This window comes from Hemicordylus capensis, chromosome 1 (assembly GCF_027244095.1).
Source record: "Hemicordylus capensis ecotype Gifberg chromosome 1, rHemCap1.1.pri, whole genome shotgun sequence".
Classification (NCBI taxonomy): domain Eukaryota; kingdom Metazoa; phylum Chordata; class Lepidosauria; order Squamata; family Cordylidae; genus Hemicordylus; species Hemicordylus capensis.
The window spans coordinates 34,990,655-35,007,050 of NC_069657.1; the positions used below are offsets into that span (position 1 = coordinate 34,990,655).

Genomic DNA, 16,396 nt, shown 5'->3' on the forward strand with positions numbered 1-16,396 from the left:
TCGCAGAAAGGAGTCCAGCTGGGTGAACAAGACCCAGAGGAAGAGGCCAAGGGTGATATGTAACCCCTTCCCCTCCCTAAAGGCCCTCTAGGACAAAGGTAAAAAACACTGAGATGGCCATGCAGCACAAACTCTGATAATGCTCTATAAGATGTCTACCACAGTCTTTGATGTGTAGATAAACTATTTTACTTTTACAGATTTTTCAGCAAAATCTGGCCTTCATATGTAGACTCAATCTTATGTGTTAATTGTGTACCAGGCCATAATCTTGACCTTTTACATGGGTAGTCCATTTCCTATGACCATGGAAATTTGGGAGCCATTTCCTAACTGGAAAAGGGGATACAGAACTTAATAGTACATCTAACCACTTCTTTACTAGTTGTTCAAAGTGACTCCCCCCCCCCGCCCCCAACGTTTGCTTTGAATAATTATTAGCCATTCTTTAGTCAAAGTAAGTTGAAACATAGTTGCAAAGTAAGTTGAAACATAGATTAAGATTAAGAAGTTTAAGAGCCATGCTGCCTTAACTCTCACAGATGTAGGGCATTTTTGTACGTACTCTTAAATGTGCATTTTAACTTCTTTCATGCTTTTGCATTGCATATCAATTCTGTTAATGAAGGAAATAATTTGGAGAGAAAATTGAACAAATGTCCTAGACTTCACATTTGGAGTGGACATTCACATTAGAGCTTTGAAAGTGGTTTTACTTTACTCCAAGACTTTAAAGCCAGCATGAGGCAAGGACTATGCATTCCATGGTTGCCGTTCAATTAAAGTCCATCCTAAGTCCCATTGAAAGCAATAGAACATTAGTCACAACTAGCTTGTTCCACTGCTTTCTATGAGATGTAATGATTACTAGCTTTAGATAAATTGGGCCTTATATACACAGGCCTCGTGCATACATTTAATCCATAGTCATGGTGGGGATTGGGGTTGATTTGGCCTGCTCTGCCCCAATGGTGTGTACCCTCAGCCATCAGAGGATGCGTCTATGTTCTGGTGCACTGATTGGGCCTTTTATGGTAGGCTCTGCAGATGTAAGCCTTGTTTCATATATTTAAGAATACTTTTACCTCACCTCTAAGAAAAGAACCAAAGCAGTTTACAAAATTAAAATTATCAAAATAGCATGCCATTCAATAACCTATTCATACAAGTCCTTATGCAAATAAATCCTTATGCACATGTGAAGTCTAAGAAATGTTAGGCAGTGGTGGGTTATGTTATCTGGGATAGCTGAGCCAGCATGATCCCAGTCTCCCACCATACGTATAGATTAATCACTATTAGCTATTTTATGAACTGAATGCCTTTGGCCTCGTGTGTATCTACAGTCTATAACAAACAGATAAACCTAGCCTCTACTATTTTCAGTGATTAGCACAGCCCCAATTAATACCTTGTTTAGCTTTACGATTTCCCCCGATGAATTACAGGTGAAACTCGGAAAATTAGAATATTGTGCAAAAGTCCATTAATTTCAGTAATGCAAATTAAAAGGTGAAACTGATATATGAGACAGACGCATTACATGCAAAGCGAGATAAGTCAAGCCTTAATTTGTTATAATTGTGATGATCATGGCGTACAGCTCATGAAAACCCCAAATCCACAATCTCAGAAAATTAGAATATTACATGGAATCAAGAAGACAAGGATTGAAGAACAGAACAATATTGGACCTCTGAAAAGTATAAGCATGCATATGTATTCAGTACTTGGTTTGGGCCCCTTTTGCAGCAATTACTGTCTCAATGCGGCGTGGCATGGATGCTATCAGCCTGTGGCACTGATGAGGTGTTATGGAAGACCAGGATGCTTCATTAGCGGCCTTCAGCAATTCTGCATTGTTTGGTCTCATGTCTCTCATCCTTCTCTTGGCAATGCCCCATAGATTCTCTATGGGGTCAGGTCAGGCGAGTTTGCTGGCCAATCAAGCACAGTACACTGTATACTTTTCGGAGGTCCGATATTGTTCTATTCTTCAATCCTTGTCTTCTTGATTCCATGTAATATTCTAATTTTCTGAGATTGTGGATTTGGGGTTTTCATGAGCTGTACGCCATGATCATCACAATTATAACAAATTAAGGCTTGACTTATCTCGCTTTGCATGTAATGCGTCTGTCTCATATATCAGTTTCACCTTTTAATTTGCATTACTGAAATTAATGGACTTTTGCACGATATTCTAATTTTCCGAGTTTCACCTGCATACATCAGGGTAACTAACTGATCTTTGATTTTTCTGAATCTTCCTTCCATTTTGAAAATATACAAGTACTTATAGGTACTATATGTGCCCTGGTCCAGCTTTCTGAGACAAACAGTTCTTCATGAAGTCCCAGACATAATGCTAATGTTGGTGATGAGATCTCTCCAGCTAATTCCAGCAGTTGCTGACCCTCCACACTTGCTGACCTGGTATTTTTCCTCCATACCAGTATAAAGGAAGAAGGGTTAATTCAGAATGAACAATTCACATAGATTTTAGAATGAACAAGGTATCCTGTGGGTGCCTTATTGTTGCATCTTTTCTAAAAATAAATGTGGTGTTTTCATTCCAACATATTTTTATGTGTATTCTTGCACAGGCTGTGTATAAAAAAGAAATTACACTGGGTGTAGCCGAAATGCTCAATCAATGTTGTTCTGACTCAGTAAGGGGCTTTGGCTTGTCCTGTATGAGGTTTCCCCACAACATTAAGCATTATCTCCATTGCTGTTTCATTTCACAGCCTATCCAGTATTTCATATGCCCCTAATGATGATAGTAGTTGGGAGGCCCTCTCTACTGGATGTGAGTACAGAAAATCACTGGGACAACACTGATAGTTATATAATGGAAATCATGGTCCATAGTAAATTTTTTGAACAGGTAACAGTATACCAGATTTATTCAGGACTTCTTAATAAAGCACACACAAGTTTAATAATTCTGACTTCAGAATGTTATGCTATTGCTGTTCTCTCAAATATATCTGTACCACGCTATAAATTTATATTTGTTTTAAACCATACAATCCTCATTCCAACAATCAAATACTTCCTAAGTATCAAGAAAGGCTAATCATGCTTACATTTTGTAGGTAGTATCATGTTAATTAGTTTCCTTGCATTGCTTCTCAATCTTCTCCCTGGCATAACTGTTTTCTTATACTTGCATGAATAACCTACAACCATATTTGAAATGATTTACCAATATGGGTGCTATTATCTTATAGTTGACACCCAAAAGAAAGATAGGTCTGTATCATTCCTGAGATGCTAGGTATATATTGGTATAAGAATTGTATGTGCCTTTTTTCTGGTAGTTTATTGCTATCTTGAACTTGAGTACAGATGGGGGTGGTGGTGGTAAGATTTTCCTAAAATATATATAGCATCCCCCAAAATTCTGCCAGGGACCAGAAGCTTTATTGTTTTATATTTTGCAATAATCTTCTTGCCCTTATAACCTCACACAGTTCTAGCTAGACAGGTGGAACTACAAACTCATAAAGGGGGTTGTTGAACCCGCACAAGGCTGGTGCCAACTGAAGTTGTTATAGAACTAGAAATAGTCCCACTTCTTCCAGGATCTTCAAACCAGCCCTGCTCTAGAGGAGACACCTGAGCTCCCCACCCAGTGCCCACCTCCTAGTTAGGCCCATTGGAAGAGAAACCCTGAATGGTCAGGTGAGCACTCTGCCTTTGAAGCTGAAGATCAGCCCTAACATAGCACTGCCTCCACTGTTGGGGACTAGGGGATGACAGAAGGGTTTCTAAGGATGGGGCAGGAGCCTCACTGGGGGTGGTCAGGGTACCAGGTCCCTAGAGATTCTTTGAGAGGCAACTGCATGAGGGGCAATGCACTCTGGCTGCTCCAGGTCTGTTGGCTGTAGGGGGCTTATGTTAGGGTTGGGGGTCTTGGATGGGGCATGCTCATTCTCCTACATTGAGAGGGTCACCTCTGGGTCAGAGTCTAAGTGGGTTCTGACATCTTATCTACTGAAATATCCTTATTTAGTATTACCTTCAAATAGAATTCTGTTCTTTCACTTATGTATCTCAGAAATCCAGGGGATATCAAAATATCTGTGAAATGTCACCAGTTGTTCTGATATCATTTGGTTGTCCTAAACATCAGATGCTTTTTCTTCTCAGAATCTTTACCTCCAAGAAAGCAATTCTAAATTGCATCTTGTCCTATTAGCAAGTGCAAGAAAACATTTTAGTTTTCTTTAGTGCAACAATGAACCTCAAGATGGACAGCCTGATTAGATCTCTGAAGGTAGCTCAGTCAGTAGGACTTCCAATAACCAGAAAATGAGGCTTTAGAACCCTGAAGAGCACATCGCCCCTTCCATGACTTGCAAATGCAGACAAAAACTACCATACATATGTGGCGAAGTTTGATGTGAATAAATGAATATCTTCATTGTGGTACTTGACCAGATTTCAACATTATAGTAAAAATCTACATTCAATGCAGTTGGTACAGTCTGTCAGTTGTCATGGATACATTTAGATAAAAGTTCACCCAGACCAGGAACACATCCTTAACTAACTGATTGGGGGAGCCCTCAGCATTACTTGATGAATCTTGTGTGAAATGGCACAACATTTGGCAACACAACAGGAACATATATACTCTTATCTGAAAGAAGATAGCTTACATTAAAATGCATTGATCTTTCCTGTAAGTTCTCTAGCAGAGGTAAAATCAATTCGCTATGGGGAATGCTATAAAATCTACAATAGAGTAGAATATGAGCCAAATTTTCAACTTCATCTGACCCTTCATTTGATTGTGCAGGTGATAGGGCAGGTCTGCTCAACTTCGGCCCTCCTACAGATGTTGGCCTAAAAATCCCTATCTATTGTCCACTGTGGCTGGGGATTATGGGAGTTGTAATAAAAAAACAGCTGGGGGACTGAAGTTGAGCAGGCGTACAATAAGGTATCATTTTATATGTCCCCTCCAACCAAGCCAATGGGAAGTCTGATGTACATAATTGAATGTCACATGACAGAATTTATCTTTTATAGTACAAAATTTGGGTTACTGGTGTGCAAAAATCAGATCTCCCTTTGCCTTAAAATGGAGTTACATACATAGGACATAGAGTACATACAACTCTGTCTATTAAATAATGTCCCTGGACTATAAAGTCAGCTATTGCACAACAGGCTCAGCTCAGGCCTCTCACCAGCTGTTGATCAGGCCTCTCGCCAGCTGACAAAATCTTTTTATTCCTTACACATATGCAGGGGCAAACACAGAAACTATTGACATGGCAGTGCAGTATTTCAATCCCAGGGAGCATAACTCTTCTCTCCCATTCATTCTTGGACTGATGGAAAAGGAGGAAGTGGCTGAAGCACTTATTCACTGATTAACATCCACAAGAACAGAATTACAGGGACTATGTGTTGAAATAATAAGTAAGATCTGCACAAAGTGTGAGAGATAAGTAACTGTCCCAGAGTCATCTACTGAGTTTCATGATTGAACAGGAATATGAACTCTGGTCACCCCGGTCCTACAGCACATATGGGAGAGGTAGTTGTCAAATAGGTTTTCTAGAACCACTTGGATTAAGGACAGCTTCTGGAATTTTCCCCAGTATGCACTATGCAGGCAGTACAAATGTGTATGTGTTATTTTAATGGCTATATTTTATGGAGAAGACCCTATGATTGGAATATAATTATTCATTTATCTTAGAAAAAGATTAAACTGCATTTTTATCAATATCCCTAGGGTAAAACCTCTCTAGCTGTCATAGTAACACAAGCATCCCTCGTTTGTGATGTCACAACCATTATCTTGACACTGAAGAATTCCTGCTCCTACCTTAAAACAATGCATTATGTTCTACATGTTCCAATCGCTGCTTCAGACTGGCTTTCTGGAGAAGACCAGACTAAGCATAATGTCTCTGCTGTTTCCCACCTCTTAAAGAACCTGCCGGTAAGAATTCTAAGGTCTGACAGATTATTCATTTATTCTGTTTAGACTTGTTTCCTGCCCTTCTCTTAAAAGCTCAAGAAAGAGACAGGGAATGATATGTGTTTATCTTCTTTAAAAATTACAGGATGTTTGGTTCCAGAGTTCAGTGACAGTACATGAGAGTCAGGCTAACTCAAGTGTGGTCTGTGAAAGAAAGAGAAAGAAAGAGAAGCACTGGGGGCATCAGTGCACATAAGAACATAAGAACAGCCCTGCTGGATCAGGCCCAAAGCCCATCTAGTCCAACATCCTGTTTCACACAGTGGCCCACCAGATGCTGCTGGAAGCCTACAGGCAGAAGTTGAGGGCATGTCCTCTCTCCTTCTGTTACTCCGCTGCAACTGGTACTCAGAGGCATCCTGCCTTGGAGGCTGGAGGTGGCCTATAGCCCTCCAACTAGTAGCCGTTGATAGACCTCTCCTCCATGAAGTTATCCAAGCCCCTCTTAAAGCAATCCAGGTTGCTGGCTGTCATCACTTCTTGTGGCAGAGAATTCCACAAGTTGATTATGTGTTGTGTGATAAAATACCTCTGTTTGCTGGTCCTAAATTTCCCGGCAATCAATTTCATGGGATGACCCTTGGTTCAATTTCATGGGATGACCTCTGGTGTTATGTGTGACAGAGGTCTATAAAACCATGCATGGTGTCAAGGAAGTGGATAGAGAGAAATTCTTCTCTATCATGTCTTCCTGCAGTCGTCTTTTTTCTAAACGAAATAGTCCCAGGTGTTGTAGCCTTGCCTCATATGAAAGGTGCTCTAGGCCCCTGATCATCTTGGTTACTCTCTTCTGCACCTTTTCCAGTTCTAAAATGTCCTTTTTTAGATGTGGTGACCAGAATTATACGCAGTACTCCAGCTGTGGCTGCACCGTAGTTTTGTATAAGGGCATTATAATATTAGCCGTTTTATTTTCAGTCCCCTTCCTAATGATCCCTAGCATGGAATTGGCCTTTTTCCACACTGCCGCACATTGAGTCAAAACTTTCAATGAGCTTTCCACCATGACCCCAAGATCCCTCTCCTGGTCAGTCACCGACAGCTCAGAAACCATCAGCGTTTACTTGAAGTTGGGGTTTTTTGTCACAATGTGCATCACTTAACACTTGCTTACAATGAACCGCATTCGCCATTTTGTTGCCTACTTACCCAGTTTAGAGAGATCCTTTTGGAGCTCCTCACAATCCGTTTTGGATTTCACTACCCGAAAGAGTTTGGTATCATCTGCAAATTTGGCCACCTCACTGCTTACCCCTACTTTTAGATCATTTATGAATAAATTAAAAAGCACCGGCCTCAGTACAGATCCCTGGGGGACCCCACTTCTTACTTCCCTCCATTGTGAAAACTCTCCATTTATTCCTACCCTCTGTTTCCTGTCCTTCAACCAGTTAGCAACACACACATGTATTTGTCCTCTTATCCCATGACTGCTAAGTTTCCTCAAGAGTCTTTGATGAGTAACTTTGTCAAAAGCTTTTTGGAAGTCCAGATATACTATGTCAACTGGATCACCTTGATCCACACACTCGTTGACACTCTCAAAGAAGTCCAAAAGGTTGGTGAGGCAAGATTTACCTTTGCGGAAGCCATGCTGGCTCACTCCCAGCAGGGCCTGTTCTTCTAGGTGCTTTACAATTTTATCCTTGAGGATGCTTTCCATCAATTTGCCTGGAACGGACGTTAGGCTAACCGGCCTGTAATTTACCGGATTGCCCCTGAGTCCCTTTTTGAAAATCGGTGTTACATTTGCTACTCTCCAGTCCTCTGGTACAGAGCCCGATTGAAGGGATAAGTTATATATGTTAGTAAGGGGGTTGGCAATTTCACATTTGAGTTCTTTGAGGACTATTGGATGATTTGCTAGTTTTCAGTTTTTCCAGACAGTTTAGAACATCATCTCTTGTCACTTCTATCTGACTTAGTTCTTTAGCCTCCATCCCCGAAAAGCCTGTTTCAGGAACAGGCATATGCTCCGTATCCTCTGCCGTGAAGACAGATCCAAAGAACTCATTTAGCTTCTCTGCAACCACCATATCCTCCTTAATAATCCCTTTCACTCCCTCATTATCCAACGGTCCAACTGCCTCCCTGGCAGGTTTCCTGCTTCTGATGTACTTAAAGAAGTTTTTGTTATTCCCCTTGATACTTTTGGCTAAATGTTCCTCAAACTCTCTTTTTGCCTTCCTTATTGTCACCTTGCATTTCTTTTGCAAGAGTTTGTGTTCCTTTCTGTTCTTCTCATTTGGGTAGGCCTTCCAATTTCAGAAGGAAGTCTTCTTCCCTTTTATGACTTCCGTGACTTTAATGGCACTGTTAGCGATGCTGGCATCCTCCTGGACTTAGTGGTACCTTTTCTCCCTTTGGATATACAGTCTACTGTAACTGGCCTTCTAGTCTTGTGGGTTTGACTAAACTCCATGCATTCTGGAGCAAAATGGCTCTTCTGATTGTCCCTTTCAGCTTTCTTTTCACCATACTCATTTTGGAGAAATTTCCTCTTCTGAAATTCAAAGTGTCTGTGTTAGACTTCTTTGGTGATTCTCTCCCCACATGTATGCTGATTTTGATCGCACTGTGGTCACTGTTCCCTAAAGGGTTGATGACACTGACATCACGCACCAGGTCCTGGGTGCCACTCAGGATTAAGTCTAAGGTCGCCTTCTCTCTGGTTGGTTCCAAGACCAACTGTTCTAGGGCACAGTAATTCAGCATATCTAGAAATTTGAGCTCTCTGTCATTACCTAACCGTGAATTTATCCAGTCTATGTGTGGGTAATTGAAGTCACCCATTATTACTGCCCTGCCTCTCCTTGAGGCCTCCCTGATTTCCTCCTGCAAATCCCAATCTCTGTCAGCGTTTTGATCCAAAGGGCGATAGCATGTCCCCAGTAGCACATTTCCTTTCAGGCCTTCTTGTATTGTCAACCACAGGGTTTCTGTGGAGCACTCTGGTCCACCTAGGTTTTCTACTTCATTAGATTCTATCCTTTCTTTAACATAAGGTGCTACTCTATCTCCAAGGCACCCTTCCCTGTCCTTTCTATAGCGCAGGGGTGTCAAACTGTGGCCCACCAGCTGTTGTTGGCCTACAACTCCCATCATCCCCAGTCACCATGGCCAGTAGCCAGGGATGATGGGAGTTGTAGGCCAGCAACATCTGGAGGGCCTCAGTTTGACACCCCTGCTATAGAGTTTATATCCAGGGATAACAGTGTCCCACGGGTTCTCACTGTTTCACCATGCTTCTGTTATGCCCACTATATCTATTTCTGTGTTAGCAACCAAGCAATCCAGCTCACCCATCTCGTCTCGGAGGCTTCTGGCATTGGCATATAAGCACCTATACACTGAATCTCTTCCCTGGTGTCTGCTATCTTTCTTTTGACTCTTTGACCAGCTGGCACAGCCTTCTGTCTGCTCTTTATATGATTCTGCTCTGTACCCTTCTGTTTCATCTGAATCCTTTATACTCTCACACTTTAAAGGATGGCATTTGCCAAACCGGATATTGCCCAGCTCCTGTCAGCTATTTCCCAGGCATCATTTTAAAAGCTGCTCTGCAACCTTTTTTATTTTAAGCACCAGCAATCTGGTTCCATCTCGGTTCAAGTGCAGCCCATCCCTTTTGTACAGGCCTTGCTTGCCCCAAAATATATACCAGTGCCTAACAAATCTAAACCCCTCCTCCAGGCACCAACGTCTCATCCACGCATTGAAACCCCTCAGCTCTGCCTGTTTCATTGTACCTGTGCATGGAACAGGTAGCATTTCTGAGAATGCTATCTTGGAGGTCCTGGACTTCAATATGCTACCTATCAGCCTAAATTTGGCTTCCAGGACCTCCCAACTACATTTCCCCACATTGCTGGTGCCGACGTGCACCACGATAGCTGTCTCCTCCCCAGCACTGCCTATCTAGATGTTGCGTGATGTCCGCAACCTTCGCACCAGGCAGGCAAGTCACTGTGTGGTCAACATGTGGGTCACAAACACATCTCTCTATACCTCTAATGATTGAATCATCTGCTACAAAGAGGCCCCCACCCCCCGGAGGAGTATCCCCTGTGCGAGAGAATATGGGCTCATCATCCATGGAAGGAGTCCCTTCCAAAGGAGCATTTTGCTCTTCCTCAGACCAATGTCCTCCTTCCCCGAGACCTTCATTCTCCCTGAAAGCAGCGGAGCTGTCAGCCCTAGAGTGGGATGCCGCTACCACATCCCTGAAGGTCTCATCCGCATGCCTCTCTGTCTCTCTGAGCTTCTCCAGAGCCGCCACCTTGGACTCAAGGGAACGAACTTGTTCCCTGACCCCTTGTTCCCTGACCCCTTGGGCAGCCCTTGGGTTCCTCAAGCGTCTTATTTTAAAGGCGACTCTCAAGGCAGGAGAGATTTTCATATCATTTGTTCAGAAGACAGCAGCTTCAAGGATCCCCTGCCTTTTTTCTTTTAAGTAGTAAGTCATGTTGGATGTTCTATGGCAGTGTTTTCTGAACTTCTGATTGTGAAGGTGCAAGTAGTTTTTCCCTAACTTAAAACTGGAAACACTTTACGTATATCTTCCCAGAAAGAAAGTGTGAGAGAAAACATTACCCTTCCTCAGATGAGCTCATCCCTTGTGTAACTGCACGAGTCATTGGTCTGAGTGTGCATCCTGATTGGAAATAAGGAAGAACAGTGACTAACACAGAGATACAATGGGCAACCTCCTACAATAATTTACTAATTTCTTCATAGTGGCCAATTAAATGATCTACTCACAAATGATGGAGAAATACCACCGAATTACCCTTAAAACATAAGAAAAGCCCTGCTGGATCAGGCCAAAGATCCATTTAGTCCAGCATTCTCTTTCAAGCAGTAGTCAACCAGATGCATTTGAGAAGCCTACAAACGGAGGAAAGAGGGCAAATCTTCAGGGTTTCCCCCCCCCCATAGCACCTGGAGTTCAGAGATATGATGCCACCCTTCCTTTATGGAGGACAACTGGAAGGTGCTCTTTAACTGGGCACTTTGGGCTTATGGGAGCCTTTAATGTTATTTTTTATGACACACTTAGGAGGACACATTCCCAAAATGGGGGGGGGGGAGATGACTAAGGAAGAGCATCATTTTTAACATGATAAAATTAGGCATTGTGTTTTTTTTAAAGCTACAGAAGTTTTTCTCCCTCTCTCATAATGGTAGAACTTGGGCTTGTCCAATAAAAATGGATTGGCAAGAAATTCAGGATAATAATCCAATGGAATTGACTGCCACATATGTGGTTAGATGATGGCCATTAGGCTAGATGGCTTTAAAAACGGTTAGATAAGTGCACGGAGCTATCTGTGGCTATGGGCCCAGAGGGTTAAGTGGAACTTCCATGTTTACAGGCAACATGCCACTAAATACCAGTTGCTTGGGGACAATACAATAGCATAGAAGGGCTTTTGCCTTCATGCCCTGCTACTGGGCTTCTCAGAGGTCTCTGGTTGCTCATCGTGGGAAGCAGGATACTGGACCAGAGGATCTATCAACAGCTACTAGCAGGAGGGCTATAGGCCACCTCCAGTCTCAATGGCAGGATGCCTCTGAGTACCAGTTGCAAGGGAGTAACAGCAGGAGAGAGGGCATGCCCTCAACTCCTGTCTATAGGCTTCCAGTGGCATCTGGTGGGCCACTGTGTGAAACAGGGCTGTTCTTATGTTCTTATCCTTCAGTCTGATCTACCAGGGCTCCTTCTATGCCCTGGCTCATCGGGAATTATGGATCTTGGGCCCCTAAAGGGTTATGAGAGGCTGCTAAGGCAGAGCAATGCCTTACTTGCTAGCTGCCTCCGCTCTGTGCTGCATCAAGTTTCAGTGGGGTGTGGAGAAGTCTGTAGGGCAGGAGCAAGATTCAGAAGGCTTGGGACAGGTAAGTGGTTAAAGCATAAAATTGCATGAAGTCAGCATCAGTACTCTAATAAAAAAATGTAAAGGCCTGTGCAGACACAAAGTTAGGGCATCGTAGATCAATGAAGTCGCAAACGAAAATGCAGATTATATACACATTATCATTAAAGGCAGTTTTGAAAATAGTGGTAACAGTGCTCATTGGCATAACACTTTATTCTGAGAAAAATATTCTAAACCTCCAAAAACAATCCAGAGACGTAAGTTTTGGGCAGTATATAAACATGATAGATAGATAGATAGATAGATAGATAGATAGATAGATAGATAGATAGATAGATAGATAGATAGATTAAATGTATCAAGTAGTGCATTGTCATATAGGGGATAGCAGCACAGGTTGAGGCATGATGTGGCTCTGACACATTTGGAGCGGAGACCAAGAAAAACCATAGAGACTGCACTGGCCAATCATGTTGTACAGAGAGGATAAAGACCTGAACCTCATGGGACCACTACCAAGTGAGCCCCATCACTCTTTGTAGAAGCAACACCCACTCCCTTGGCAAATATCTGGTCATTTTTCCTGGACCTACAAATGTGCATAGACCCAGACATACACATCCGAAGAAGTGGGGTGGGTGGGGTGAGGAAGGAGGCAGGAGCTAGATCTAGGGAACACGACCTAGAACCCTGAAAGCCGCAGAAGGTATCTGAGTTACAGACACAGAAAAAAATCCTTGTTTATAGGTCCTTTTAAAAAAAAAAGTTGAAGCAAGATATTTCTAGATGCTGCATTAAGCTCTAGGACCTCAGAGAAGCCCAGAAGACCCACCCATCTGTAGATGCTCCGAACTGCTAGAACTCACAGAACCAAGTGTAAACATTTAGATTTCAGCATGAAGATGTAACAGGTGCTGCTGTGCCAGAGCCACAGTAAAACTTGTTCAATGCAATGGCAAGAGAACGCCCACAATGTTAAAATGTCAGAAAGGCACCACATCTTCCTGAAAGTAAGAGTCTAGGGAAAGGTTTATGCTAGCAAGTGGAAGAGCTTTCTTTTGAGGGACTTAGGGTGTTAATTGAGCTCTGGTAGTAATTTCCTAGGTGCCCGGCTGTAGGTCAAGTGTATTTATAGGCGTAGTCTGTGAATCTCCCTGATGTGCCTGTCCAATCGTGGGGCATGTAATCAGTGGAACTAGTGATGAGCAAATGGGTGATGGTATTGAGTGGCTGCCTGTTGTCTTTGTTTGTTCTTGCACAGGTGAACTACAGGCCACCATCTACATTGGGAATTTCTGTCCCACTCACAGAAAACTTTTATAATGCTGACCCTAGCAAACCTAGAATGAGAGATTATTTTCGAAGATCAAAAGTAAGTCTTGATAGCTGATCCCATAGAACTTTGGAGGACATCCACTTTTTAAAAACTGCTATCACTTTTCTGTACCTTGCAGTCAAATATTCTCATTAAACTTAAACAAAAACAATGCTATATAAGGAAGATAGTGTTGTTCTTCATCTGACGTTCTCTTTCCCACACCTATTTAAAGACTCAGCCTTTGTTAGCCTCATACATGTAAAATACGAATGCAGATACCTGTCTCCTTTACAGGGTGATCAGGACTTTGTTGTTCCTGTGGTATTAATACAAAAGTTAAAATGCTATATTTTATTTGACCAATGGAGCCAGTTCTCACATGAGGCAAGGTGGTCTCATGGCCATTTCAAGTGGTGAATTATTTGGGTGCCCCCCACTGGCTTACCTGACTTCCTCTGCCACCCCCTCCCCTACCAGCCAAACAGCTCTTTGCCATCACTTGGTCCCTCCCTGCAGACTACCACCTCCTCCTCTCAGAGAGGAGAGCTGGTCTTGTGGTAGCAAGCATGACTTGTCCCTATAGCTAAGCAGGGTCTGCCCTGGTTGCATATGAATGGGAGACTTGATGTGTGAGCACTGTAAGATATTCCCCTCAGGGGATGAAGCCGCTCTGGGAAGAGCAGAAGGTTTCAAGTTCCCTCCCTGGCTTCTCCAAGATAGGGCTGAGAAAGATTCCTGCCTGCAACCTTGGAGAAGCCACTGCCAGTCTGTGAAGACAATACTGAGCTAGATAGACCAATGGTCTGACTCAGTATATGGCAGTTTCCTATGTTCCTATGTTCCTCCTTTTTCTTTCTGTTGCTACTGCCTCCTCCCCTAGCAGTAAAAATGATAATAAGGAGCTGAATAAGAAATGAGGAAAGTGCATTAGAATACTGTAGATATTCTATAAAGTGTCTACAGTACTTTATGCTCTTAACACAGAGTGCTGTAAGCACTCTATAGAATGTTTACAATACTCAAATGCCTTTTCCTTATTTCTGCTTCCACTTCCTCCACATTATCAGCTCAGCACCAAGGAAGTAGAGGAGGGTATGTGTGTCACACAGCAGCTATTGCTGCTGCAAAGGAGAGGAAAGTATTAGGGAGAGGGGAGAGTACACTCAAGCATTCACATTAAATCAAGCGGCAGTGATTACTGCAGTTGTTGGTTGGGGTAAAATAGGGATGGCATTTAACACCCTGCCTCCGGTGTGAAGAGATCTTGGGCTGCCGCTGTTGACCAAACTAAAGCCAAAAATGGGAAAGAAGCGATCGATTTTCACAGTTTTCCAATGAACTTTTAAAAAATATACTGGAGATATTTTAATAATTGATTTGGCTCTCTCCTGGTTTTCTTATTATGCTTACTTTGACTGTACAGGTGGACCTTGATATTCATGGGAGTTCTGTTCCCAGCTGTAGCCACAGATATGGAAACCATAAATAGCGAGACATGAAAGCATTGGATTCGTGGGGGCTACGTTCTCAGTTGGCTGAAAATGGCCAAAAATTGGCTTATTTTAGGGGGGAAATGCTAGGGGGAGCTTCTTACCTTGCTTTGCTGCTTCCCCTGAGTCATCCTGTGTCCCGGAATGCCCCCAAATTGCCAATTATTCTCCTTTTAAAAACTTAAATGGAGCCATTTTGTGGCTCCGAATGAACAAAATGGCTGGAAATGACCTCCACAATCATTTCCACCCACCCCCTGACCCACGGATATGCGAGATGGACATGTTTTTTTCCTCTCTTTTTTCACACATATGCCGAGGTTGGATGTCTTTTATTCAGCCGTGGATATGCGAATCCATGGATACTGAATCTGCGGATAACGAGGCCCACCTCTATTGTATTTTGGATGACATAGTAACATTGTGCATGCACAAGTTTTTTTATGTGTGTGCAATGGGGGAGGATGAATTCTGCCAAACCCCTCCCCTTCCTTTTGCTACTGTCAGTGCCCCCCATGTTTCTTCAGGGATGTATTTTCAGAGGTCAACAGGGGCAATAAGGAGGGATCAGTGGATATTGCCCTTGCGTATGTGGGATATTCTTCGCATATACAGTGTTAGTATATGAGCCATTCTTTTAATATTGTATTCTCCTTTGTGAATTTTCCACTTGTGAAATTGTATTTGGAAGATGGGATATTACTACTACTACTACTACTACTACTACTACTACTACTACTACTACTGCTATAAATAAATATATATATAAATAAATAAAGGTGTGCTGGTGTCAGGGATGACTCCAAGGTGTATCAAGGGGTAACTTGTGCTCTTCTAAAAAAATTTCACACTCCTCCTTGCATTCCTCCTGTCACTCTCCCATCTACCAAACTGGAGATTTATAGCAAAGTGTCAGACAATGCCGTCATAATATATTGTGGATATGGATTGTGATCCAGTAACAACCATAAAAGTGGATTCTATGCCTGTGTGGAACACTTCAGGTAGAAATTGTTAGCTCCATGTGGCACCACTGTGTGTGCTTCATGCCTACTCATAGTGGCATTTTGGCACCTCACAGTTCCGTTTCTTTCTGACCACCAATGCACTTGGTTCATTGGTGGTCTAGGCTCCTCAGAAAGCTTTTATTGCTAGATATTTGCTTGACTCAGATTAGATTGGACATTGTTATGAACTACCCTTTGGAAAGTAAAGTAGTGCTTATTTGTGTTGACTCGGACTGGTTGGATTATTCTTTGTTTATCTGATGACTGTACCTCAGCTAAGTGATTGGAAAGTGTATGAACATGGACTGTTTGACTTGGTGATACCTGGGATGTCCTTTACAAGCCCCAAACCTAGAGAAAAGACCACCTTTAAAAGGTGCACACGTTGTGGGGATAAACTGTCCTCAACGGACGGCCACAACCTTTGTCTCCTGTGTCTGAGAGAAGGCCATAATGTCACTGCATGCTCCGTTGGCAGCTTGTTTTCTAGGCAAACCTTGAAAAATAGAGCTGAGCATTTGAGAATAGCTTTGCTGGAGGAAGCTCTGGCTCCAGGGAAACTTTCGAAGTTTTCAGGATAGATGGCCATTGTAACTAAATCGGCAAGTGCCTGAGAGTTGTTCATCTTGCCACCAAGAGGGAAGTGGAGGCAAGAGGATATGTAGGGCTCTCCACCCCATTAAAAACATAGGGAG

At 42.7% G+C, this 16,396-nt stretch overlaps 1 protein-coding gene across 9 annotated transcripts in view; it reads left to right on the forward strand.

Annotated features, from left to right (window-relative positions):
- Nucleotides 1-16,396, forward strand: part of LOC128334016 (cation channel sperm-associated auxiliary subunit beta-like) — a 216,076-nt gene that overhangs the window by 172,122 nt on the left and 27,558 nt on the right. For all 9 annotated transcript variants that reach the window (XM_053270222.1, XM_053270289.1, XM_053270274.1 and 6 more), the window contains 3 exons: nucleotides 2,751-2,890; nucleotides 5,759-5,968; nucleotides 13,148-13,258. In XM_053270222.1, the coding sequence (XP_053126197.1) occupies nucleotides 2,751-2,890; nucleotides 5,759-5,968; nucleotides 13,148-13,258 (461 nt within the window). The remainder of the gene's footprint in view (nucleotides 1-2,750; nucleotides 2,891-5,758; nucleotides 5,969-13,147; nucleotides 13,259-16,396) is intronic.